At 43.9% G+C, this 27714-nt stretch overlaps 1 protein-coding gene across 1 annotated transcript in view; it reads right to left on the reverse strand.

Moving 5' to 3' along the window:
• PLCD1 (phospholipase C delta 1) overlaps positions 1-27714 on the reverse strand; it is a 248464-nt gene that overhangs the window by 192856 nt on the left and 27894 nt on the right. Inside the window, 3 exon segments of the mRNA XM_029588370.1 lie at positions 14060-14117; positions 14119-14198; positions 14201-14224. Coding sequence (XP_029444230.1) covers positions 14060-14117; positions 14119-14198; positions 14201-14224 — 162 coding nt within the window.

Consider the following 27714-nt stretch of genomic DNA (forward strand, 5'->3'; position numbering starts at 1 on the left):
ATGGTTGTCCTAACAAATGGGTGAGTACCGAGCTGAGGATGTCCCGACTTGCACCAAATGCACCCAACGACGTGCAAGAGGCACAACAACTGGGGTGGAATTTGGTAAGGGCATCCGCACCCTACCGGGAAGGTGGAAGGGTGTTGGTACATCATGTTGGAAAAGGTTACGCAAGACAGATTGGCCGAAGATGGAGTCCTGTCTTCCAGCTTTGTCCAAACAATAGTGGGCTGCAAAAGTATGGAGAGAACTCCAGGTTGCAGCTTTGCAGATGTCAGGAAGCGGCACCGATCAAAGGTGTGCCATCGAAGTCGCCATGGCCCTCACAGAGTGTGCTTTTACACGGTCTTGAAAAGGAATGCCAGCTTGCTGATAGCAAAAAGAAATGCAGTCCGCCAACCAGGAGGAAAGAGCCTGCTTACCCACAGGTTGTCCTAACTTGTTAGGATGGAAAGAGACGAATAATTGAGTGCTCTTTCTGTGAGAAACTGTACGGTCTAGATAGAATGCTAGAGCCCGTTTACAGTCTAGGGTATGCAGAGTCTGTTCTCCGGAGTTGGAGTGGGGCCTGGGAAAAAAGATAGGTAGTATGATGGATTGATTGATGTGAAACTCCGATACTACCTTAGGTAAAATTTAGGGTGAGTGCGGAGTACCGCCCGGTCCTGCAGGAGTTTAGTGTAAGGCGGATAGGTGACTAAGGCCTGTAACTCACTAACCCTGCGAGCTGAAGTGACAGCTAAAAGGAATAATACCTTCCATGTGAGATACTTTAATTCACAGGAGTGTAGAGGTTCGAAAGGTGGTTTCATTAGCCGACCAAGAACCAGATTAAGGTCCCAAGATGGGGCCGGAGGACGTAAGGGTGGCTTCAGATGGAGCAAGCCTTTAAGAAAGCGTGTTACCAGGGGTTGTACTGAAATAGGGACACCCTGTATGCCTTTATGGAAAGCGGCTACTGCACTGACATGCATCCTAATGGAAGAGGTTTTAAGACCCGATTCCGATAGATGCCATAAATAGTCCAAGAACTTAGAGATTGGACAGGAAAGGGGATCAAGGGACTGGGAAGTGCACCAAGATGTGTACCTTTTCCATTTATACGAATAGGATCTTCTGGTGGAGGGCTTTCGTGAAGCTATCAGGACACGAGAAACCGAATCCGAAAGGTTAAAAGGCTGAAGGACTAACCTTTCAACATCCATGCCGTCAGGGACAAGGCTTGGAGGTTGGGATGGAGGAGGCATCCGTCGTTCTGAGTGAGCAGATGCGGATCCGTTCCCAGAGGGATGTGCCTGCGGATGGAGAGATCCTGAAGAATGGGAAACCACACCTGGCGTGGCCAGTGGGGTGCTATCAGGATCATGGTTCCTCCGTCCTGGCGAAGCTTCACGAGAGTCCTTGACAGAAGAGGAAGTGGAGGGAATGCATAGAGCAGACCTGATGTCCACTTGAGGGAGAAGGCATCCCTCGGCCGAGAGTGGTGGCTCCGAATGAGAGAGCAGTAATTGTCTACTTTGTGGTTCTGAGGGGACGCAAAGAGATCTATGTGGGGAGAACCCCACTTGTGAAATAGAGAGGTCGCTACCAGAGGATCGAGTGACCACTCGTGTGGTTGGAAGACCCGGCTCAGCTGATCTGCCAATACATTGTCTACTCCCGGCAGGTAAGTGGCCCTGAGGTACATGGAGTGGGAGAGGGCTTCTGCCCAAATCTGCGCAGCTTCCTGACACAGAAGGAAAGAGCCTGTGCCTCCCTGCTTGTTTATGTACCACATGGCCACTTGGTTGTCTGTCTGGATTAAGATTATCTGATTCGAAAGACGATCTTTGAACGTTCTGAGCACGTAACGGATTGCTCGAAGTTCCAAAAACTTTATCTGGTGTTCGGCTTCCTCTGGTGACCATAACCCTTGGGTTTGGAAATCGTCCACATGAGCCCCCCAACCGATGTGGGAAGCGTCGGTGGTCAGGATTACTTGTGGATCTGGTAGGAGAAAAGGTAAGCCCTGAAGGAGATTGATTTGAGTGGTCCACCAGGTTAAAGACAGGCGAAGCGCTTGTGTAACTGCGACTATGGAGGACAGGCGCTGAGAAGCTTGAATCCATTGGTGTCGCAGTCCATTGTGTTACTCTCATGGCTAGTCGGGTCATGGGAGTGACTTGAACTGAGGATGCCATGTGTCCTAGGAGAATGAGGAATTGGCGAGCCGTGGCCGTGTCTTGAGACTGGAGCTGGCGAGCTAGGGACATGAGAGTTTGGACCCGCTGCAGCGGAAGGTAGGCCTTTGCCTGTAAGGTGTCCAAGTCTGCCCCAATGAAAGATAAGGTTTGAGATGGGACTAAGCAAGGTTTCTCGTAATTGACAAGAAACCCTAAGGAAAGGAGTGTGTTGATTGTCAATTTTAGGGAGGAGTGGGCAATCTGAGGGGTGGAGGCCCTGATTAGCCAATCGTCCAGATAGGGGTAGACGTGGACACCTTCCTTCCTGAGGAATGCTGCTACCACTACGAGGCATTTGGTGAAGACTCGTGGAGCAGATGCCAGACCGAAAGGTAGTACTCGGTATTGATAATGGTCGCGGCCTACCAGAAACCGCAGATACTTGCGATGGGATTGTGTTATCGCAATATGGGTATAAGCATCCTTTAGGTCGAGGGAGCACAGCCAATCCCCCCTTTGCAGCAGAGGGAGTAGCGCACCCAGGGTTACCATCTTGAACTTTTCTTTTTGAAGGTACTTGTTGAGGGCCCGAAGGTCCAAAATGGGATGTAGCCCCCCTGACTTCTTTGGAATTAGGAAGTACCTGGAGTAGAATCCCTTGCCTCGTTGAGAGGGAGGGACGGGTTCTATAGCATTTGATTGCAAAAGAAGGGATACTTCCTGTTGTAATTGAGTCAAGTGGCTGGATAGACTCCATGCTTGAAGAGGCGGGGAGTCTGCCGGAAGAGTTATGAAGTTGAGGTGGTAACCCTGTGTGATAATTGCCAGCACCCACTGATCTGAAGTAATCTGTATCCAATGCTGTAAAAAGTGGCACAGATGACCCCCCACAGAGATGTCGGGAAGTGGGATGTGGCATGTGCTCCGTACCGGGAAGTCAAAGGCCTGCCGCAGACCCAGGAGGTGGGGCCACAGCAGGTCTTTGTTTTCGAGGTTGGCGTGGCTGAGGTCTAGTGGAGGATCGAGCCGGACGAGGCCTAGCCGACGGAGGATAATAACGACGTGGCCGAAAGAAAGACTTTTTAGAGTCCTTCTTAGGTGGTGGTTTGGAGGATACCTCAGATGGAACAGACGAAAGTTGCTTCAACGTCTCGTGGTGATCCTTCAATTCTGCCACAATTTGTTGAATCTGTTCTCCAAACAGATTGTCCCCTAAGCAGGGTAAATCGGCTAGACGATCCTGGACCTCTGGGCGAAGGTTAGATGACTTTAACCAAGCCCAACGTCTGGCTGAGATGGCAGTAGCTGAGACTTTTGTGGAAGCATCGAAGATATCGTAGGCCGTTCTGATCTCGTGCTTCCCAGCCTCAAATCCTTCGTGAAGAAGGGCTTGAAGCTGTGGCTGGTATTGGTCCGGTAACGTGTCAGCGTAGTCCTGCATCTGTTTAAGGATGGCTCTGTTGTATTGAGTCATGTAAAGTTGGTATGAAGCTATGCGAGATATCAACATGGCCCCATGATACACTTTCCGTCCCACACTATCTAGGAATTTGTTGTCCTTGATAGGGGGAGTGGAAGAGTGTGGTTTTAGGCGCTTGGCCTTCTTTTGTGCAGACTCAACTACAACAGAGCGATGATCCAGTTGAGGCTTCTGAAATCCTGGTGCTGACTGAACAAGGTATGTGGAGTCAGCTTTCTTATTAAATGGTGACACAGATGAAGGAGATTCCCAGTTTTTCTTTAAAAGATCCAGAAATACCTGGTGAATGGGGATGGAAGCGATGATTTTTGGGGCATCCAGAAATTGGAGCAGTTCCATCATTTGGTGCCTGTCATCGGTTTCAGATTGCAACTGAAAAGGTACAATTTCTGACATCTCCTTTACAAAATTAATAAAGGAGAGATCTTCAGGAGGAGATCGTTTTCTACTCTCTGTAGGAGATGGTGGGGATGGCAAATCTGTATCAGAAGATGTATCATCACCTCAGGTATCATAAGGATCATGTGGGGCTTGCAGACCTGAAGGACCTGGTTGAGGATCCAAAGGCATCGATGGAAATCTGGATGGAATCGGTACTGCAAGCGGAACTGTAAACGGCATCGAGGGCTTCGGGGCTGCCGATGGAATCGGTGCCGGTCTTGGAATCGATGGAGCCGAGGGATAAATCGGTGGAGAGGTATGCGAAGGCACCGATGGGACTACTCCGGACGGGGGAATCCGAAACGGTGTTTCTCCTGCCGATGAGAATCCTGCCGGAGACGATGGTGTAGTCGGTGCTACTGGAATCACCGATGGAAGGGCCCGCATGAGTGCCTCCATACGATTCAGTAGCGGTGCCAGCGCTTCCACTAGAGGCTCGGTGGTCGGTTCCCTCCTCGGTGGCGGAGTCGGTGCCGAGGTCGGTGCCTGAGGCGGTGCCAGAATCGGTGCCGGAGACGGTGCCGGTGGAGGCTGGAACCTTTGCATCGCTTTCTCGATGGCCTCCTGGACCAGCCGGTCCAGTTCTGCCCGGAGACCAGGGGTAACGATACCCGGCTCGACGGGAGAGGGAGGCTGAGGCAGAGCCGGAGGGACCACCGTAACCGGTGGGATCACGGCTCCCACACCCCGAGAGGGTGAGGGTTTCCTCGATGCCTGCGAACGAGACGTGGACGGTGCCAGGTCTGACCGAGGCTTTTTTGTCGGTGGCTCGGCCTGTTCAGAGGTCAATGGCTGTGGATCCTCGACGGGCCGAGACTTGTGCCGCCGATGGCGATGCTTGTCCTTCCGATCTCCTCGCCCATCCGGGGAGGGGACAGGAGTCGACGGCCGAGAAGTCATCGGTGGTGGACGGTCACCGGAGGGTTGACGGTGGTGGTGCAACTTCGACGGTGCCGGTTCCGATGACGTCGATGCTATCGATGGTGTTGGGGTGGGTGCATGGAAGAGGAGCCCCATCTTCTCCATCCTGGCTTTACGACCCTTAGGTGTCATTAGGGCACATTTAGTGCAAGTCAGGACATCATGCTCACTTCCCAAACACAGAACACAGACCCTATGGGGGTCTGTGATGGACATAGTCCGGGTGCAATCCGGACAACGACGGAACCCCGTCGCCATGGCCTAGGGCCAAATTTAGCCGCGGGAACGGTAAGTGCCAACAGGCCTCAAGGGCCAAAATCGATGGCAGTCGATGAAAATCGGCAAAAAACTTACCGGATTCCGCGAAGGTGACAAAATTTGGCGAAGGGAGACCCCTGAGGGGCAAATTTTCTTCGGAAAGAAAAAACCGAATTCCTGTCAGGAACGTGGTAAGAGAGCTCCTTTCACCGCGTGGCAGCTGCTGCGCGGAAAAAAGAAGACTGGAGGGAGACCCCTGCTGGCTGCAGGGTCAGTGCCTTGCTGGGCATGCCCAGTAGGGGCCAGTCAAAGTTCTGTTTAAACTTTGACAGAAGTTTTCCGTGGTGGGCTCCATCCTCGATGTCACCCATTTGTGAGGACAACCATCCTGCTTGTCCTGTGAGAAAGCCCATTTTCTGCATTCAATCAAAATTGCAACCTATCTCGGAACTGGTGGCTCCCTGTTTGAGGGATATTGCTTGGCAGGGGGATATATTAGAAACCTTATCTCTAAATTATATAGTATCCTAAACACAACCCCATGGGGAAAAGTGTCACATATCTTAGCATGGGAACGAGATTTTGGATGGTCCTATATGGACAAAACATGGGATTCTGTTCAGCATAATTTACGCAGGATATCTCTATCCACACTTATCCAGGAAAATTGCCTTAAGTTACTGTATCGCTGGTATTACACACCGGATAAATTACATGTAATGTATCCTGCTATAAGTGGCCTATGCTGGAAGGGTTGTGGCATCCAAGGTTCTTTTTACTATATTTGGTGGGAGTGCCCGGTCATCTTGGCATTTTGGATGGAATTGGGTACTTTCTTGTCCCAACTGCTACAGATCGTCCTCGTACTTCGAGCGGAGCAGGCGCTGCTGCACTTTCCTATCCCTACACTGAACAATATGCAAACCAGTTTGGTGCATCAGGTCTCCGTCGCAGTTCACATTGAGATAGCAACACTCTGGAGGCAAACGCAGGCACCTGCCATGTGAAAAGTTTTATTACACCTGGATAGAGTATGTACAATGCACAAATTGACAGCAGTTAAAAGGCACATCTTGTCGAAATTTCATGCTATATGGGACCCCTATCTACTTAAGAGACGTAATCTATCATAAAGGGCATGGGGACACTCATTTGGAGATCTTTCGGACCAGAGTCCTAAGGTATAAGTTGTACACCTTTTGCTGTGTCCTGCTTTGCTGTAGACCGCACCACCACTTACTGTATCATGGAAGACTTAATTATATGTGATTTTGTCAACTTTGTTTTATGATGTATGACACTGAGAGCAAGGGGGGCTTATTTTATTTTGTATAACTTGTTATGACTTGTACTGTTTATGTATATGGCATTATCCTTACTTGTTATCTGGATGTCAATAAAAAGAAAATTATTTTAAAAAAAAGGAGTAACCTATGTTAACTGGGGTAATGTGCATAGTGTGGCAGTTTCTACCCTTAACAGAAAGCATGGGGGTAACCTGCATGGAGTGGCAGTTACTACCCTAAATAACTTCCCGGGAAGACTGAATGAACTTTGGGTCTTTATCTGATGTCATTTACTATAAAACTATGGCAAGGTGATAAGAAAACAAGAACCAAATAAAGGAAGCACAATCTAGCGACATCACAGGCCATGGAATAACTGACCTGCCACTGACAGGATACAATCCCCAGAAACTAACCTGATTTGTGGTGACCAGGTATCATCCAGCAAGGCCATGAGAATCTAGGAGGTCAGATATTCAGGCAAAAGCTTGACTCGTTTTGATAGCTGTTTAGATTATTACAAAGCTTAGTAGTAAGACATTGTGGGAAATAAAAGATGGATTAAGTATGCTCATCTACCCCAAAAAAGGAGATAACCAAAGAGGACGACAAAAAAAAATGACTGGATAAGGAGTGATATGTTACAAGTGTTCAAGCTTCTTCGGCTGACAACTGGGATATATCCTTAACAATGTGGAAAGGAATGAGCGGGTAAACTGGATGGGCCAATTGTTCTCTCTCTTCTGTCATCTACTATGTTACTACCGTAATAATCTCACAGAATGTAGATATTAGATCTTATTCTTAAGGATTACTATAGAGGAACAGCACTAGTTTGCAGTGGGAAAATTATGAAAAACTAGATGCAAAATGAGATGAACCTAGTAAGGGACATGCAAGGCTTTAGAAAATGATTATGGGGGCAATACTGAATTTGGCCATGGTACTACAATAACCCACATGGAGTTTGCAACAATACCGAAAACAAAAGTGTACACGTACTTTTACTTTCATTCCTGTCCCTGAAACATTACCTACAAAGAGCTGCACCTGATTTCTCTGCCTGAAACAACATGTGTCATTTTGTTTATTTTAAACTCTGTGAGTTTTTCCATCCCCCTCCTTCTCCCTGCCCCTGAGAATGCCTCTTAACAATGCAGGTAAAATTACTTGTATTGCAGAATAATGTGGATAATTTTGCCCACATTGAGGATGGAAATGCCTTTGATTATTGTCTTCCCCATAAATATAATAGAAGTAAAAAAAAAAACTAGGAGGTAATAATAGTGAGCCATCAACTAGAACAGTGGTTCTGAAATTGGCCTAGGGGGACCCCCAGCCAGTCAGGTTTTCAAGATAACAGTAATGAATATGCATGAGAGAGGTTTGTATGCAGTGCCTCTATTGCATGCAAATTTGTCTCATGCATCCCAGATATCCTGAAAACCTGACTGGCTGGGGATCCCCCAAGACAGGTTGGGAACCACTGAACTAGAACACTGTGGCCAGTTCTAGAGGATATATACAGCCAGGAGGCAGTCCAGAGAAAGGTTACCACAATAGTGCAGGGTCAACACCAAAAGCCATATGAGATTAAATTTAAGGGCCTAAATGTGAATATCCCAGCGTAAAGTACAGAGGGGAAATATGGTAAGTAAAATTCAAAATCCTGAAAGGTAAACATAAGGTAAGATCAGAGACTGGGTGAGGTCTGTTTTACTGTGGCAAGAGGTGAAAATGAGCAGATACGATGGGTCCAGCTGCCATCATATTCTGTGTCCCTATGACTTGATAACCGAATTTGAATACACAAAGAAGCTGGTGATCCGATGCTTTTCATTTTCACCAGGGATAGAGAAAATAGACCTTTGGAAGGCTCATCTGAATATCCTACCCAGCAGTCCCTGGGAGAGGAGGTCCCCATGAGCAAATCCAGGCCTCAGGCTCCACTACCTCAGCTTTCAGAGGCTGCGCACCCCTTGCAACAGACGAGGACCAGAAGCGAGTGCCGTTCTTAAGATTCCTTACTATGAATTTTCTATAGATTTTATAACGAAGAAATTTAATTCAAAACGAGAAGGTGGGTAATTAATATCTTGAATAATTGTGAGGTTTTGAGGGTCACTGTCAGACAAATATTAAATAAATCAATAGACTAAAAGTACTGTAGATTAATTTTACATCCCTACTCTGTTAGAACTTTAACTCAACAGCAAATCGACTAAATTAAGATGCAGAAAGTAGTCCAGCAGTAAGAGGGAGGCCTTCTAGGCTTTTGCACTGAGTGCCACATATATGGTTATCTCCCAGCTGGTGAAAGGTTGTATGTATGCATTAGGTGCAAAGAGCTCCTAGCCCTCAGAGAACAAGTCCGATCTCTGAAGACTAGAGTGGCAAAACTGGAGGAGCTAAGGGAAACAGAGAGGTATATAGAGGAGAGGAGACCTTCAGGAACATAGTAGAGAAGTCCCACCTCCAATCTGGCAGCCCCTATGCTGCCTTGGAGGAGAAAGGTCACCTGGAAGGAGAGCATCACCTTGATGAGGCAGGAAGCAATCCTGTAGCAAGGACCTGCCCTCAAGGTGATGTAGTATCCTCTCGCACTGAGGACAGGTCTCTAGGGGCATGTGCCCAGGAGGTAAGAGTGGGGACAGCCATTGTAGTTGGTGATTCGATTATAGAAAGTCTGATAGCTGGGTGGCTGTGGAATGTGAGCGATCTAGTCTCCTAGTCTGCTCCTTTATTGGAAGCAGACCGGGAGGAAACTGGGGTAGGCCTACTCACGTCACTGTGCGGTTTTTACAAACATTTCCCCCTGTGCATGCGAGTGGAGCAACTGCGTGCACATGCGCACGTCTATACAAAACTGGGTGGGCCATTGGGTTTTATAACATGTATGCAGTGACACGCACATGTTATAAAATCCTCACATCCTTGTGCATGCCAGGAACCACGCATGTGCTGGTTTTAAATTTGCCCATAAGAGAACAGGGAAACTAGGACATACCAGTAGAGAGGTTACAATAAATGCCCAAAGTGGACCAGGTGTCTTTAAGTAAATGAGCAGAAAGATTCTGAATTACCCCCGTCAACTGATGACCAGTTGTTAATACAAACAAAAAAATATACTTTGAAATGTCTGTTTATAAATGCTAGAAGTCTAAAAAATAAGATGGGAGAGTTAGAGTTTATATGAAAAGGTAGATATACTTGGCATCTCAGAGACCCGGTGGAAAGAGGATAACCAATGGGACATTGTGCTACCAGGGTACAAATTATATGAAAATGATAGACTGGATCAAATTGATGGAGGGGTGGCAGTCTATGTGAAAGAGGGCACTGAGTCAAACAAGATAAAAATTCTGCAGGAAACAAAATGCAATGTTGAATCTTTATGGACAGAAATTCCAGGTGAAAAGGGGAATAAAAAGGCAATGGGGGTGTATTACTGTCCACCTGGCCAAAATGAACAAGCATACAATGAAATGCTAAAAGAAATTAGAGAAGTTAACAAAATCAGCAGCACAGTAATAATGGGTGATTTCAATTACCCCAGTACTGACTGGGCTAATGTTACATCAGGAAATTCTAGATAGGTAAAGTTCCTAGATGAAATAAATGACTGCTTCATGGAGCAACTGGTACAAGAACCAATAAGAGGGGAATCAAGTTTAGACCTAGTTCTTAGTGGAACATAAGAATATAAGAAATTGCCATGCTGGGTCAGACCAAGGGTCCATCAAGCCCAGCATCCTGTTTCCAACAGTGACCAATCCAGACCATACGAACCTGGCAAGTACCCAAAAACTAAGTCTATTCCATGCTACTGATACAATTAATAGCAGTGGCTATTCCCTAAGTAAACTTGATTAATAGCAGTTAATGGACTTCTCCTCCGAGAACTTATCCTGGAACACAGGATTGGTGTGAGAGGTAACCGTGTTGGGGCCACTTGGCAATAGTAATCACAACATGATCAAATTTGACTTAATAACTGGAGAGAGGGCACTAAAGAAATCAACTGCAACATTTAACTTTCAAAAAGGTGACTGTGATAAAATGAGGAAAATGGTTAGGAAAAAAATGAAAGGAGCAACTGCAAAGTGTTGGAAACGTGGACCCTTGAGCCGGCTTGAGAATTGGAAGATCCACTGAAGGGAGGCCTACAGTGGCACTCGTAGCCGGGAGGTGGAACTGGGCCAAGAGACCTGACTGGACCTTCATCTATGCCAGCCCTCATTCCCCGCAGGTTGAGCCCTTGGGTGCCAGGACCGGCAGGACTTAGGCGAAGGTCTCCTGGTGGAGGGAGTCCGGTGGGCTGTCCGAGTCGGGACTGGCAGAAGTCTGAAGAGGCGGAGATGGTCCAGGAGTTGAGGTGGGCAGCAGAGTTGCAAAACGAAGAACCAGGCCAGAGGTTGGGGCAGGCAGAAGACAAGTAGAAGCCAGAGAACACGCCAGAGGTCAGGACAGGCAGCAGACAGAGGAATCCAGATACCAGGCCGAAGTCAAACCGAAGAGGCAACCAAAGGCAGGAATAGGAGCGGAACCACAAGAACAGGAATGGAGCTGGAACAGGCAGGAACAGGCAGGATCACAGGATCGGAGTCAGGAATAAGCAAGAACACTGGAACGGAGTCAGGAACAAGCAAGAACACAGGAACGGAGTCAGGAACAAGCAACTAGTTACTCAGGAGAGTCAACCTGTTGGCAAGGCAAAGCAGAGAAGTCCTCTGCTGATGACGTGGGATTCAGGGCCAGGCCGAGGTTTCCCGACGCAGCCCCTTTAAATTCCAGGCCGATGTGCGCGCACACGCCTAAGGGGGAAGAATCCTCAAAGAGTTCGGCGGCGTCTCCCTTGTGGGGAGAATGCCGTGACAAGGCCCCGGAGTGGCCTGGCCCGGGGTGAAGAAGGCAGCAGGGAGCACCGGCATCTGCTGGTAAGAGAAGGGGGGCCCAGCTGTGGCTGCCCGTGGCCAGGTTTCCCAACACAAAGGTTAAGAGTTTAGATCAGATCTGGCTGTTGTTTAAAAATACCATCTTGGAAGCCCAGACCAGATGTAGTCCACGCATAAGAAAGTGGCAGGAAATCTAAACAACTACCAGCATGGTTAAAAGGTGAGGTGAGACAGCCTATAATAGCTAAAAGAAGATCTTTCAAGAAATGGAAAAGAGATCTGAATGAAAACAGGAAACAGCATAAGCCCTGGCAAATTAGATGCAAAGCTAAAGGCAAAGAGAGAATTTGAAAAGAAGCTTGCCATGGAAGCAAAACTTATAATCAAAGCTTTTTCAGTACATTCAAGGTAAAACGTCTGTGAGGGAGTCAGTTGGACCATTAGATGAACAAGGGATAAAAGGGGCACTTAGAGATGACAAAGCTATAGCAAAGAGACTAAATTAATTCTTTGCTTCAGTATTCCCTGAGGAAGATGTAGGAGAGATACCCATAGAAATGATGATATTCAAAGTTGATGATTCAGAAGAAATGAAACAAATCTCAGTGAACCTCAAAGACATACAAGGGCAAATTGACAAACTAAAAAGTAGCAAATCACCTGGACTAGATGGTATACATCCCAGAGTGATGAAAGAACTGAGAAATTAAATTGCAGACCTGCTAGTGGAAATTTGTAAACTATCATTAACATCATTTATTGTACCTGAAGACGGGAGGGTTGCCAAAGTAATGCCAATTTTCAAAATGGGATCAAGGGGTGATCCAGGAATATACAGATCAGTAAGTCTGATGTCCATGCCAGGCAAAATGGTAGAAACTATTGAGAACAAAATTGTTGAACATATAAATAGGCATAGTTTAATGGGATAACGTCAACATGGATATAGCCAAGGGAAGTCTTGCCTCACAAACTTGCTACATTTTTTTGAGGGCATAAATATATGGATAAAGATGAGCCAATTGATATAGTATATCTGGATTTCCAGAAAGTATTTGACAAAGTCCTTCATGAGAGACTTCTTAGGAAATTAAAAAGTCATGGGATGGGGAAGTGTCCTATTGCGGATTGTCAACTGGTTAAAAGAAAGAAATCAGAGAGTAGGGCTAAATGATAAATTTTACCAATGGAAAAAGATGAATAGTGGAGTGCTCCAGTGATCTGTTTTGGCACCACTGCTTTATAATATATTTATAAATGACCTGGAAATAGGAACAACAAGTGATGTGATCAAATTTGCCAATGACACAAAATTAGTCAAAGTTGTTTACTCACATGAAGATTGTGAGAAATTGCAAGAGCACCTTGCAAACCTGGGAGACTGGGCATGCAAATGGCAAATGAAATTTAATGTGGACAAGTGCAAAATGCTGCACTTAGGGAAGAGTAACCCAAATTATAGTTACACAATGCAAGTTCCACATTAGGAGTCACCATTCAGGAAAATGATCTAGGCGCCATTGTTGATAATACGTTGAAATCTTCTGTTCCGTGTACAGCAGCAGCCAAGAAAGCAAACAGAATGCTAGGAATTATTAGGAAAGGAATGGAGAATAAAACAGAGAATATCATAATGCCTCTGTATTGCTCCATGGTGCAACCTCATCTTGAGTATTGTGTGCAGTTCTGTCATATCTCAAGAAGATATAGCAGAATTAGAGAAAGTACAGAGAAGGGCAATCAAAATGATAAAGGGGATGGAATGATTCCCCTATGAGGAAAGGCGTAAAGAAGTAAGAAACTCTTTAGCTTGAGAAGAGACGGCTGAGGGGAGATATGATAGTGATCCATAAAGTAAATGAGTGAAATGGAATGAGTAAACATTAATCAGTTGTTTACTCTTTCAAAAAGTACAAAGACTAGGGGGGACACACAATGAAGTTACTAGTTAATGCATTTAAAACTAATAGAAAATATTTTTTTTTACTCAATGCATACTTAGCTCTGGAGTTTCATTGCCAGAGGATTTGAAGAAAACTATTAGTGTAGCTGCATTTAAAAAAGGTTTTGGACAAGTTCCTGGAGGAAAAGTCCATTAACCATATATAAGGAGAGTTGCAGAACATCCACTGCTTATTCTTGGGATACGCCAGCGTGGAATCCGTTAAGTTAACCAGATAAGTCATATCTGCCATAGAGCAGGTCTAATTTAGCCAGATTGAAACTTATCCAGCTAAGTAGCAATTTGTACGCAGATATCAGCGGCATAGATGTGACTGCTGATTATCCCTTCTAATTAACCAGATAAGTTATACTCAGATAACTTAGATAACCTTATTTTAACAGGCAGATATTTTTGCTAGGTGCAGCCCAAACTACAGTGACAGCAATCTGGATAATAGAATGTCTTATGCAATCATTATGGCTATAATTTTTCAAGGGTCAATATAAAACTTCTTCATTAAATTAACAGCACATCTATATTGTACAAATGTTTCTGAAACCTGAGAAGAAGCATCATTCTTTCTTCATTCCTTACAGCAGCTGTGCATTCTCTTGCAGAAAAAATATATCAGCTGTTGTTCAAATAATATTCTGTAATAATCCATCACTTACATGTTTGTCTATCTGCAGATCGCAGGATCTTCTTGGAGTCATGCCATATTGTTTTGCAAGTCATCTTGAAGTCTATAAACCCTCTCCTTCCTCCAGGATTCTGACTTGATTTTCAGCAACTGAGTACCTTGTAGAAGGAATTTAAGTCCTCGTCATCTTGAAGCCCTGCGGAAATGATCACATTAATGATGCCTTAATGCAACAATAATATTCTATAAACCCCAAGAGCAGAAAAAAAGAAAGAAAAGAAAGCCTAGAAATAAGACTAAAAGAGGAAGAAATTAAATCAAGAAATAGGGTGATATTTGTGAGCAAGTAGCAGTTCTGCTGCTCGGATGATCAACTGATCATTCACAGCCTCCTGGGGATGAGCATCCTAGAATTGTTGCAACATTTATTTATTTAAATAAATATCTTATATTCTGCAATTCTACTATTATATAAGATGGCTTACAAAAGAACATATGCAATAAAATGACATACAAAACATAAAAACAAATCAGCATATAAACTCTCAATTATAAATGCTAATAATATACCAATCTATAAAAACTGCATGTTAAAATCTTGAGAAAATGAATATATTTTCAACAATTTCCTAATCTTAAATAATCTGACTGATTACAAAGCTCACAAAGTAAAGAATTCTATAACTCTGGTCCTTATACAGAAAAATCTTTAGTTTCTAGAGTGCTTAGCTTTAAACTCAGCGGAAGAAGAAGGTAACACTAAGCAGTTTGCTGAGAAGCAGAGCACAAGACCTTACTGGTACACAGCAAAAAAAAAATCTCAATCAAACAAATGCATCCAAATAAATAGCTTTATGCAATAGTGTTACTGACAATTCTGGTATTCAGTTATAGCTCATAACAACATAAGACTTTCCATATGGGGTCAGACCGAGGGTCCATCAAGCCTAGGATCCTTTTCCAACAGTGACCAATCCAGGTCACAAGTCACCCGGCAGGAGCCCAAACAGTAAAAGATCCCCTGCCTGCTAAATCACGCAGTGATAAGTAGTGGCTATTCCCTCAGGCGGTAATTTTCAATTGGGCATGCGGGCGCATATTGACGTACTTGCGTTGGCGCACACCCAGGACACAGCTATTTTATAAAGTACATGTGTGCTATAAAATAGCCTGAGTACGTGAATGTGTGCACCCTATTTTGCAACTGGGCGTGCACAGCTGCGTACATCCTGGTCTGAGCCAGGTAAGTGGGGGAATTTTATAACCGGCATGAGTCCATGCCATGACCAGTTTCACCATCCACTAGTTTGCCCAATGTAGAACTAGATCTTCCAAAAGCCCCTGGTTTAATAGCATGCAGTCCTCCCAGTCACCCCAGACTCTTTAAACCCTTCAGAAATGGCTTTGGGGTTTTATTTTTTTACGTTCTCGATAGCAGAAGTAAGTCACATGGCACTGGATCTGGGCTTGTGCCCGGGCACACAAGTATTTGCATTCACATCTCGTGGCCCTGCCCAAGAACACCCACACCCCACCCAAACCATGTACACACCATGCCCCTTTCAGAATCGGATTGAAATATTTGCATATCGGGAGATGTGCGTGTATGAAAGTGGCTTTTAAAATATGCCACACGCGTGCTTGTCCTACATGCAGGCACATCTCCCGATTCTGGTGTGTGCCCGGCTTTTAAAAATTCACCTTTCAGGTCTAACTTGGTTAATAACAGTTTATTGGACTTCTCCAAGAACTTGCCCAAAACTTTTTTTAAACCCAGCTATGCAAACGCCTTTACCAGATTCTCCAGCTAATGAGATTCAGAGCTTATTTGTGTGCTAGAGAAAAGAATTTTATTTGTTTTCAATATCCTATTTACTAATTTCAAGGCTTGTCCCCTAGTCTTTGTATTTTTTGAAAAGAGTAAATAACCAATTACACATTTACCTGTTCTAGTCCTCTCATGATTATACCGACCTCTGTCATATCCCCTCTCAGCTGTCTTTTCTCCAAACTGAACAGATCCAACCCTCTTTAATTCTATTCTCATAGAGGAGTATTCCATCCCCTTTAACATTTTGTTCACCCTTCTCTGCACCTTTTCCAATGCAACGATATCTGTTTGAGATGCGGCGACCAGAATTGTACACAGTACTCAAGGTGTGACATCACCATAGAGCGATACAGAGGCATTATGACATTCTCTGTTTTAGTCTTCATTCTTTTCCTAGTAATTCCTAATATTTTCTTTGGGGGTTTTTTTTGACTGCTTCCACACACTGAGCTAAGGATTTCAAAGTATAGTCCACGATGATGCCCAGTTTCTTTTCCTGGGAGGTAAGTCCTAATATAGAACCTAACACTGTGTAACTACAAAGTAGGTTACTTTTCCCCATGTGCATCAGTTTGTATATGTCCACATTAAATTTCTTCTGCCATTTAAATGCCCAGTCTTCCAAGATTCTCCTGTAATTTTTCACAATCCACTTGTGATTTAAGAACTCAGAATAATTTTGTGTTGTCTGCAAATTATTTTTTTTTTTTATAATTAACAATTTTTTTTAAAGTCAAAACTGTAAACAAGTGTACATTGTGACATGTATCTTCAGCATACAGAAATCAGAATAGGAATAGGACATCTGAACAGATAAGATAACCATGATTACAACCAAAAGCTTAAGATTTGTTCGTAACCAATAACTGTAACGTTGTGGCCAAACCCCCCCCCCCCCCATTCCCCCCTCCCAACAAATAGCCAGCAAATCGAATCAAATCAGAGAGCAGCCTAAGGAGACATCAGGAAACAAAGCACCATAAAAGCCTTAGAGAATTCACTTATCCCAGGGGTTCCCTTCTAAAGATTGAGATGTATGCCATCGGGCATAAGATGACCAGATTTTTTTGAATTTGGCAAGAGTGTGACACTGATAAGTGGTTATTTTACCCATGCAATATAAATAGTTTACTCAGGGAAACAACCCCTTAAGAGTTGGAGTTTGAGGAAACTCCAATATCGACCAATATCATTGCGTGCTGCCACTACCACTTGTTGCACCAGCTTTTGTTGAAATAAATCACTAGCTGTGAGTGGAGCTTTTAACAACGCTTGGGAGGGAAGCAATTCAAAAGATAAACACATAATCCCTTACAACCATTGTGATACCTCCTCCAATCACCCTCAAAGTTACCCTAGATCTTGTTTCATGCCCTAATATAACCTGGTTTAGAGGGAAGATCTTTATTTAAAAGGATATACAGTTTGGACATTATCTTTTCATTTTATCTGCAGATCAACACATGAATTCAAACATGGAAACTCCCTGTGGCATACTTTGCACAAATGAGCTACCAATTATAAAGTGTCAAAGTTGTAAATATGCAAAAATTTCACTATCAGGGAGGTCATGAAGATCTGAAAAGCTCTAAAGACCATTTGCTCCCCATACATTTTCAAAACTGGTAATCCCTTTCCGTTTCCAAAAATTAAACAAAGAAGATACAAAACCCAAGGCAAAAGAAACATTATCAAACGAAGATTTAAGTAATAGTCCCTACATCCCATCAATGGAATCCTCCAAGTCTGTCATACCTTAAGTGTCACTGACATCAAAGGAGGAACCATATTTAAGGGTCTCCAAATCTTTTTAGGTTGCCAAATCAGGGCCCACAGAGACATCTTACCTATGACTGCCTGTTCCAACAACGTCCATGTCTTGAGGGACCGTGTTTTATGCCATTCAATGATCGTCCTAAATTGTGAGGCTGTATGATACCAAACAAGATTAGGAACTCCCAACCCTCCCTGTTTCTTCGACTGAAAAAGAAAACGTTTTGCTAAATAAATTGAAAGACTCTCCTCTGCCAATGTTTCAAAGAGGAATTGGGGATCAAACGGGAAGAGTCTGACAAAGATAACTCACTCTAGGCAACACATTCATTTTAATTACTGCTATTCTACCCAACCACAAAATATAATACCTATTCCACTTTTCCAAATCCTTATAAATTCAGGCCAGCAATGGGGATAATTTAATTGAAAAAGATCCTGACTATTCCCAATATAAATTCCTAAATATTTAATGTGGCCAGTGGACCATTTAAATGAAAATTGAGTTTGCAAAATATTCACTAGAGTGACCGGGGGTTGTGAAATTTAAATTTTTGAATTTTTCCCAATTAACAGCATTAAATTCAGCCATCTCCTCTACAGTGGCTCTTACTGATTCCACAGGGCTGGACAAATGTAAATAATACATGATCCGCAAACAAGGACATCTTGGATGAGAAATCTTCACTTTAACACCAGGGATATTGGGGTTAGCTATGATTCTTGTAGTAAAAGGTTCCAAAGAAATTGCAAAAAGCAAAGGGGGATAGAGGGCATCCTTGTCTCACACCTCTACCTACCACAAATAAGTCAGAGTATCCCCATTAATCTTACTGCAAGCTTTGGGAGTATCATAAAGCTTATGAAGTCATTGGAGGAAAAAAGGCCACAAACTGCATGATTTCTAAAGTTTTCAATACGAAAGGCTAATGCACTAAATCAAAAGCTTTCTCAGCATCTACAGCAAGCAAAAGAAATGGATTTTGCTGTTTTCGCACCCACCAAATGATATCCATAACCTTCAAACATTGTCTGATCAGGGTGAACAATAGAAAACAAAAGGCTGTTAAGTCTGTTGGCTAAAATCTTAGCAAGCATTTTTAAATCCAAATTTAGTAATGATATTGGATGGTATGACCCACACAGCTTGGCTAGTATAGTAATGCCAGCATACTAGAGTTCTGAGAGAGGACATAGTCTCCTCTAAGGGAGCTAAACACTCTGGGGCGGATTTTAAAAGCCCTGCTCGCGTAAATCCGCCCGGATTTACGCGAGCAGGGCCTTGCGCGCCGGCGCACCTATTTTCCATAGGCCCACCTGGCGCGCACAGAGCCCCGGGACTCGCGATAAGTCCCGGGTTTTTCGAGGGGGGCGTGTCGGGGGGTTTGGGGGTGGGGCCGATCGGCGCAGCGTTTTGGGGGCGGGACGCGGCGTTTCGGGGGCGGGCCTGGGGGCGTGGTTTCAGGCTGGGGCGGTCCGGGGGCGTGGCCGCACCCTCCGGAACCACCCCCGGATCGCGTCTCCGCGCGCCAGCAGCCCGCTGGCGCGCGTGGATTTACGTCTCCCTCCGGGAGGCGTAAATCCAGGGATAAAGGTAGGGGGGGGGTTAGATAGGGCCGGGGGAGTGGGTTAGGTAGAGGAAGGGAGGGGAAGGTGAGGGGAGGGCGAAAGGGAGTTCCCTCCGAGGCCGCTCCGATTTTGGAGCGGCCTCGGAGGGAACGGAGACAGGCTGCGCGGCTTGGCACGCGCCGGCTGCCCAAAATCGGCAGCCTTGCGCGCGCCGATCCAGGATTTTAGCAGATACGCGCGTATCTACTAAAATCCAGCGTACTTTTTTAAAATCTACCCCTCTGGGTAATGGGTGGACAAGCTGGTCCGAAAATATATGATAAAAACGAACCGTATTTCCATCGAGACCCAGGAACCTACCAGGTTTTAATTTCCAAAAAGCCTGCAGCACTTCCAATTGAGTAATTTCCTTATCTAGATGGAGACGCTGCAGCTCAATCAACCCAGGTAAAGAAGTCTCAGATAGATCATTAGCAATGGCCTCCTGTGTTATTAAGGAATTGGCGCTATATAACCCTGAATAAAAATGTAAAACCCGCTGCAAATTTTCTGATTTGTAGTCAAGATTTTCCCCTGTACATCTTTGATTTTCACAACATTATTTTGATGGGTGTTGTGCTCTCAATTTATTAGCCCAGTATCGAATGTTCTCTTTATGGAGTTGGGCTGTGTCCAGCTGAAACTCTAGCCATTTCTGCAGCGTGGTCAGCAAAAATGGATACGTCTTGGCCATTCCAGTTCCACGTTGCTTGCTTTTGGGCAGTATTATAAATTTTATCTTTAGCCGCATAACTATGAAAGCATGCCACTATGTTGCGAGGTTTGTTATCTAGCTGCTGGCCCAAAGAACGATGGGCATGCTCCAGCTCAATTTTAAAAGTAGAGGCAGCATCCAGGGACATAGAAGAAGCTAGAACCCTTTGGCAGATTTGTTCTACTGCCGAATCAAAGTCCTGATAATCCAGGATTTACGGCACCCTCAGAACCGCAAATTGCTGCGGTGAGACGGATTTTCTAGGTCTTCATTTCTCATCAAGTTCAGAATATTCCATTTGCAGAGTCTTATGTTCGGTACGTAATCGAGAGAGGTCTTCAGCCTGTGAATCTATCCTCAAACAGATTCATCTAGCTGTCTCCCCATATCGGCTATATCCTTCTTCATTTCGCACATGAGATCCAGCATTTCTTGTAAGTTTTAAGATCCTGACATAAGTTACAAAACCAGTTGCATATCTCTGCCGAAAATGGTAATTCAGTGTCCAACTGACATAAGACGCTTTCCAGGCCTCCAACAGTATCTGCACCATTGGCTGATTTAAGATTATGGCACTCATAGGCAGAGGACTGGGAATGGGAGGAGTGGTCTAGGCAATTTGCTACTCTTAAGTTTGTCAGTCTGCCATATTACTTCTTCCAGTTTCACCATGATTTGTTTCAGTTTTACTTAAGCTCATAATGGTGGAGATGGCTACAAAGAAGGACTGTTCCAAATCTTTAACAATAATATCACTTCAGAAGTATAATAAAAGTTAGAATTTTAAAAAATCCTAACAATTTTAATGTACCTATAATCTGCATTACCTACAATCGAAACACGCCCACAGGTTCTTTTCTGTGAGGGTGAGGAATACAATAAACTCACTTCTTGCAGATGGTTAAAAATGAATAAAACTAGAGTTATTCACAGTCTCAGCCTTGTAGGGCTATTCAGACTTAACACAAAAGTGTAGAGGACTTTTATTGGCACCAATAATTTCCACTTCTTTCAAATCCAAGATGTCAATTCAATAGGATGGTTACCTAAATATAATCGATACTTATGGGTCAGAGCCTTGCGCCCAGATGAATGCAACTGCTGGACTATTGAGATTTTTAGATTTAAGTTGGAAACATTCCAAATATTACATACCCTGGTCACAGTGATCTTCCACAACAGAATGACTTTACTATGCCAGACTTACAGATAAGAAAGACACCACTGCCTTAATCTTGAAATATAGAGCGTAAGATTACTCAAATCTTTTTTTTCTTGATACAAGCTTGCATAGTTCTTCACCGTCTCAGAGATGCTGTATGTTACTCCTCACTCCCCTCCAACCTACAGCAAGTCTGTCCCTGACTGGCGCATATCAGAAGTGCACTGAAATAGGAGTGCATAAAGCTAGGATGATACAACCTCTGATTTAGAGTACGGCTTTAATTATGCATTTAGTAGCAGACCATACATATGCAACAGCTGCCAGTGTCATGTTACTAGCAGTGCTGCAGGTGTGTCTAAAGCAAGAGACTCTCCAGATTTTAAAACAATAAATAAAGAAACCATTCATGCCAGAGACAATACTAGCAATATGATATCACATATCTCAGATAAATAGAAATGGAGAGAAAAACATGATTTTCTTCCAATTATCCATCTTCAAAGAAAGATCACATTTTCTGCAGTGATCTCAGATGTCTCTCACCAAAGTTCTCCATATCTCATTCACAAGAATCAGCTATTGTATATTACACAGAACAGTCATATGACACACTTCTTGAAGACTATAATATTAAATGAAATGTTTGTTGGTGTGCCTTTCAGTTATACATCCTATGTTCCTCTTTTTTTCTCATATCAATACATAAATGAAAATCGTAGCTAGCATGCCCTGGATAAAGTATTAAAAGTTAATGGCAAAAAAAAAAACCAAAAACAACTGTGCGACCTGTAACAATTAAACCTTTGGGGCAGATTTTCAAAGGGTCACGTGCGCCGAGCCATCTTGCATAGGCTCGGCAGCGTGCGCAAGCCCCGGGACGTGCGTAAGTCCTGGGGCTTTCTTGGGAGGGCGTGTCGGGGGCGTGTCACGGCCGGCGCGTCATCGGAGGCGTTCCGGGGGCGGGGCTGCGGGCATGGTTCCGGCCCAGGGGCGTTCCGGGGGTGTGGCCATGGCCTCTGGACTAGCCCCAGACCGAAACATGGCGCGCTGGCAGCTGGCCGGCGTGCACAAGTTACGCCTGCCTCAGGTGTGGGAGGAAATAATTAGGGTTGGGGGGTGGGTTAGATAGGGGAAGGGACGGGAAGGTGGAGGGGGCCGGAAGGAAAGTTCCCTCCGAGGCCGCTCCGATTTCGGAGCGGCCTCGGAGGGAACGGAGGATGGCTGCACGGCTCGGCATGCGCAGCCTGCCGATTTTGCACAGCCTTGCGCACACCGACCCTGTATTTTATAACATGCGCGCGGCAGCATGCGCATGTTATAAAATTCGGAGTAGAAGTTTTTTGCGCTGAGTTGCGCAAAAAAATCTACTCCCGTGCGCACCTTTTAAAATCTACTCCTTTATGTTTAACATTTTTCAAGCAGAGCTGAAAGTGCAACAGCTGTTTGTCAATCTGTCTGTCCATTGGTCAAGTGGAATGGTAAGTTTCGTGCAAATTCATCAGTCATGTCCAAACTTGAAGGGAAGGCGGAGCATAGGTCTGTCACTTACTCTATTGAAGATGATCTGAATCTGATAAAGATGAGGTCATTTTCAATAGGACGAGAGTTCAAAAACACTAGAAAATCCATGCATAAGCCCGCTTTTCACATCCTCCCTCACAATGGGGCAGATTTTAAAAGCCCTACGTGCGCAAATCCAGCTGGATTTACGTGTGTAGGGGGGTTACGCGCGCCGAGCCTATTTTGCATTGGCCCGGCGATGCACGCAAGCTCCGAGACACGCATATGTCCCAGGGCTTTGTGAAAGGGGCGGAGGCGGGACCGAGGCCTCCGGCACAGTGTCCGTACCGGAGGATCGCACACTGGCACCCGGCCGGTGCACGCAACCTATGCCTGCCCGGAGGCAAGCACAACTTATGGAACAAAAGTTAGGGGGTTTAGAAAACTACAGGGTGCCTTCCTTCAATCTCAGCAGTCTCTGCTCTGGCTCCAGCCCCTCCCCTAGTAAACAGCTTCCAGAGGCTGTAGCAGAAGAAAGAGGCACTCTGCTCCCTTATCCAGCCCCTTTTCTCCTATTGCTTCTTCCTCACCCCTTCTCATGTCCTGACGGGAACAGAATGGGAGAGGTGAAGTTGGAGAAGCCAGAAAAAGAATCAGAATGTTTGAGCCCTCAAGGATCTCTTAAATCAAACCAAAGATTATTTTGATATAACTCCTGGAAGGAATGATGTCCCTTTACAAGAATTTCATCTTTATACAAAGGAGAAGTCCATTAACGGCTATTAATCAAGTTTACTTAGGGAATAGCCACTGCTATTTTTTTTTTTTTATTTATGCATTTTTCAAACTTACAAGCATCCACTTGTTAAGGAAATATACTACAATACTTCATTTTTATAACATAAGAATAGGTTAAATATCTATACTCTTTACAATCTTAGTATTGTAATTAAATAGAAGAAAAAATGGGGGAGAGCTTAAAGAAAATGAGCGAATAAAACAATAGAAAATGTATACAATATTTTATAGCGGCCTGAACTTATCCCCCCTCCAATCTCTTATCCTCCAAAACATCAGGATCATGAGGGCTCAGGTCGTGCTTCTATGAAGGCACGCAGTTGTATAGGATCGAAAAATACATATTGCTGCCCCTGATACATCAGGCAACATTTGCAAGGAAATTGCAATTTAAAAGTTGCTCCCTTCTGCAATGCTTCTCCTCTTAAAGCAAGAAATGCCTTTCTTCTTAATTGGGTTTGTTTTACTATATCTTGAAAACAATACACTTTAAATCCAAAAAACAAGGTCTGATTGTTTCTAAAATACTGTTTAAAGACATTATTTTTGTCCATAAGAAAGGTAAACGTGACCAGTAAAGGTCTACGAAATGAAACAGTCAAATCTTGTGATGAATTCAGGAGTGATGTCATATCTGGAATATCCTGGTCTGCAACATTTTCTGAGTTTTGTTCTGAGGAATATAAATAATATGCTTTTGAAATCATAGGCTTAAGTTCTTCCGGTATCTTCAATACCTGTGTTACATACAACTTAAATAGATCAACTGGAGCAATATTCTTAAAGACTGGAAAATTCGTGAATCTTAAGTTGTGTGCTCTTAAGGCATTTTCTACCTTTTCTAGCCTTTTATTTATTTCTGATTCATTCGAAATCATTTCTGTATTAACTTTCTCAATTCCCAAAACTCTCTTTTCCAAAGTCTCAATTTTACTATTTTTGTGATTTTATTTCAATTGCATTATCCTTTCCTTGTTGTTTAACTTCCATTATTTCTTTAGTTAGTCCCAATATAGCTTTCTCTATAGACTGGAGAGCTTTCCAGATAGAGTTCAACAATATCTCAGATTCAGGGAGTAGCGTTTTCAGCTGCATGCCTTCCGGGTTCACTCCTGTGCCCCCTCCCGGTGTTGAGCCGACACCATTATCAGGAACAACGGATCTCGCCCTTACTACAAGGGTTTGCCCCAGCTCACCCTCCTTCCCTTCAGGGCTCACCTTGTCCTTCATCTCCTGCATGGTAAGTCCTTCTTTCATTTGTGCCAGAGTTTCGGCCTCACCACGGCTTCCACCCGCTGGGCCCTTCGCGCCCAAACTTCTACTCTCCTCGTTGTATCCTGGCGGCTCTGGTCTTATTGGAGACCGGGGACTTAGAGATGTTTCGGTCGGGGAGATATTTTCGCGCTCTAGAAAGCTCTCCCCAGCGACCTCCTCACCCGGTAAAAAGGGAGGGATAGCGGCGAAAAAGCTTCCAATTCTGGGTTGTGTTGGATCCGTAGGGGTGGAGGTATTCTCTCCTCCCCTCACCCGTGCTTTTCGCTTCATGTGCGGCATCATAAAACAAGAAATAAGAAAAGAAACGCTTTGAAAAGCCGGAGCTCGTGACGCCACAACCGTTCAGGTCGCCAACTTTGAAAGCTCTCCCCAGCCACTGCTATTAATTGCATCAGTAGCATGGGATCTTCTTAGTGTTTGGGTAATTGCCAGGTTCTTGTGGCCTGGTTTGGCCTCTGTTGGAAACAGGATGCTGGGCTTGATGGACCCTCGGTCTGACCCAGCATGGCAATTTCTTATGTTCTTATGTTCATGTGTGACCAATCATACAGCATTTGCAAAGATCTGGATGTGTTTTAGAAGTCTGCAGCTGTTAGTGCCTCACGGCTGGCAGAGTGTGCATCAATTCAAAGAAGCCTTGATGACCAACACTACTGCTGACAAGTTTCAGCTTGTGCTAATTCAACCCCTTTTTTGTATCTGTTGCCATGTGTCTAAAATATGCACACATACCTTTCTGTATAATTAAGAGTATGAGAAACTGCTGATGCTGAGGGCATTTTCAGCATGCAAAAACTCATCTACTTGAAAAGATGACCAGGACTTTCTCAAGATAATATAAAAAGGATGCTTGCACTATTTCAATTCAAAACAAGAAGTGCTATTTCACAGTTAAAAGTTTGTACCTTATATATATTAACTTGATAAGCTGTTGATTTTTATATTTGGTTCATTATTTTATTTATACATAATTTAAATATTGTTTAAAAACAAATACAACATGAATGGTTTTCAATAAAATAATTTGACTTTTTTGCATAATCAGAGATGTGGATCTTTGCGCACAATTATGCTAATTTTCCACATAATTGCAGTTATGTACATGTGTGGCCAAGTGTGCAGTTGATATTTCCTAACTCTCGCCACAGAATCTTTAAAAATGTGCATAGGAAAGCAGGGGTTCTGCTCTAAAAATAGCATTGCCAACATATTTAGGCCAATGTAATAAAGTGCACTATGCTTAGCACTCTGTTGTACTTCTGGTTTAATGCACATTTTTGTGCAACACTTTATAGTCCCCTATGCTTGTCCCATGCTCGCTATCAACACGAAAGAGGAGGGTTACAAAAATATATCAAACAATAATAAACAATAATTATAAAATATTAGCAAACATCATTTACAAAATTGTTATATCACAAAAATTCCCAATGCAATCATATCTTTATATTATTACAATGCTGGAAGTGCCAACCCCATACTCCTATACTAAAAACCTTACTCAGAGCCACACACATATAGGGGTATAGGGTTGGCACTTCCAGCACTGTAATAATAATAAGATATGATTATATTGGGAATGTTTGTGATATAATAACAATTTAATAAATTATGTTTGCTAATATTTTATAATTATTGTTTGATATATTTTTGATGACCCATGTGTACACCACCTTTTCTGTACAGAAATATTTCTTTAAGTTGCTCCTGAATCTATCTGCTTTCATCCTCATCCCATGACCCCTCATTCCAGAGCTTCCTTTCTGTTGAAAAATAATGTGCATTTATTCTTCAGAGGCAGGGCCACATTGCAGGAAAATATTGGCCTTGTTTCAAAACTGGCCCATGGGGTATCTGACGCATTCATGCACTTTCCCTGCAGCACGTGTATCAACAGCTTCCAAAAGCACACTAAGTCAACCCTGAAACCCAGCAGAATTGAGCCAAAATATCTTCAAAATAAACATAATCTTTCCTAAATAACTAAGAAGTTGAGCACGTTCTAGAGACCATGGGTGAGCAGACTTGCAGCCCCCATTCCATCCATGCAAACTGGCTGGGCCCCCTATATATCTGCTTATAGAGATACATTCTGGATTCCTGGGCTGGCTCTTGAACCAGCTGCAAGAAATGACACTGCCAGCCAGTGTCAGACACACATGCTCAGTCACAAACAGATTTTTTAGACTGCAGAAATTTTATTGGCACATACACACTAACAACCACAAAGACACATACTCTTTCTCAGACACACTGAAAGTGTGTGTGTGTGTGTGTCTATGTCAGAGATAAAGATACCCACACACACACACACACTCTCTCTCACAAAGTGTGTGTGTATGTGTGTCTCACTCTCTCTGACACAGACACACAAACACTCTCTCTGACATGCTACCATTGTGCTGCTGCTTATGTGCTCACACAGTGACTGCCCCCAGTCCAGCACTGCTGCATCATGGTGTATTCTTGCTTGCTGCCAGCCCTTCCCCATTCCGCAACAGCCCCCTCTCTTAGACTCACTGGTTCCAGGGCCAGCGGCTTCTTTCAGAGCTCAGTGCAGTCACCTCAGACAGAAGTCTCCCCAACACTGCATAGGCGCTTTCTCCTGGTTTATCCCCTTCCAAACTGTGCCTGTAGCTTGCCTCCACCACTCTGCAACCTTCCCACCACTCTAACGCACTCTCAATGACTGCAGGCCACACAGTCTGCTGCTTTTATGGTTCCCCAAGCTCTGCTCTGCCTACTAACTCTAGGGAAGAGGGGACAAGAAGTGACCCCCCTACTGTTCCCTGAGCTTATAAAAACAGAAAGTTAAGCCCTGGCCAAGACTGGGGAGAGTATATTGCAACCCCCACCAAGAATAGCAACTCAAAAATACATATATGGGGGTTAATTCAACATTACAAAACACACATTATATTACATTGTACAATAATTGCATAATTAATACCATCATATATATATTCATAACACATTTATTATATATCATAACACAAAACAATTTAATCATAAAATATACAA

This window comes from Rhinatrema bivittatum, chromosome 2, assembly GCF_901001135.1.
Source record: "Rhinatrema bivittatum chromosome 2, aRhiBiv1.1, whole genome shotgun sequence".
NCBI classification, from domain to species: domain Eukaryota; kingdom Metazoa; phylum Chordata; class Amphibia; order Gymnophiona; family Rhinatrematidae; genus Rhinatrema; species Rhinatrema bivittatum.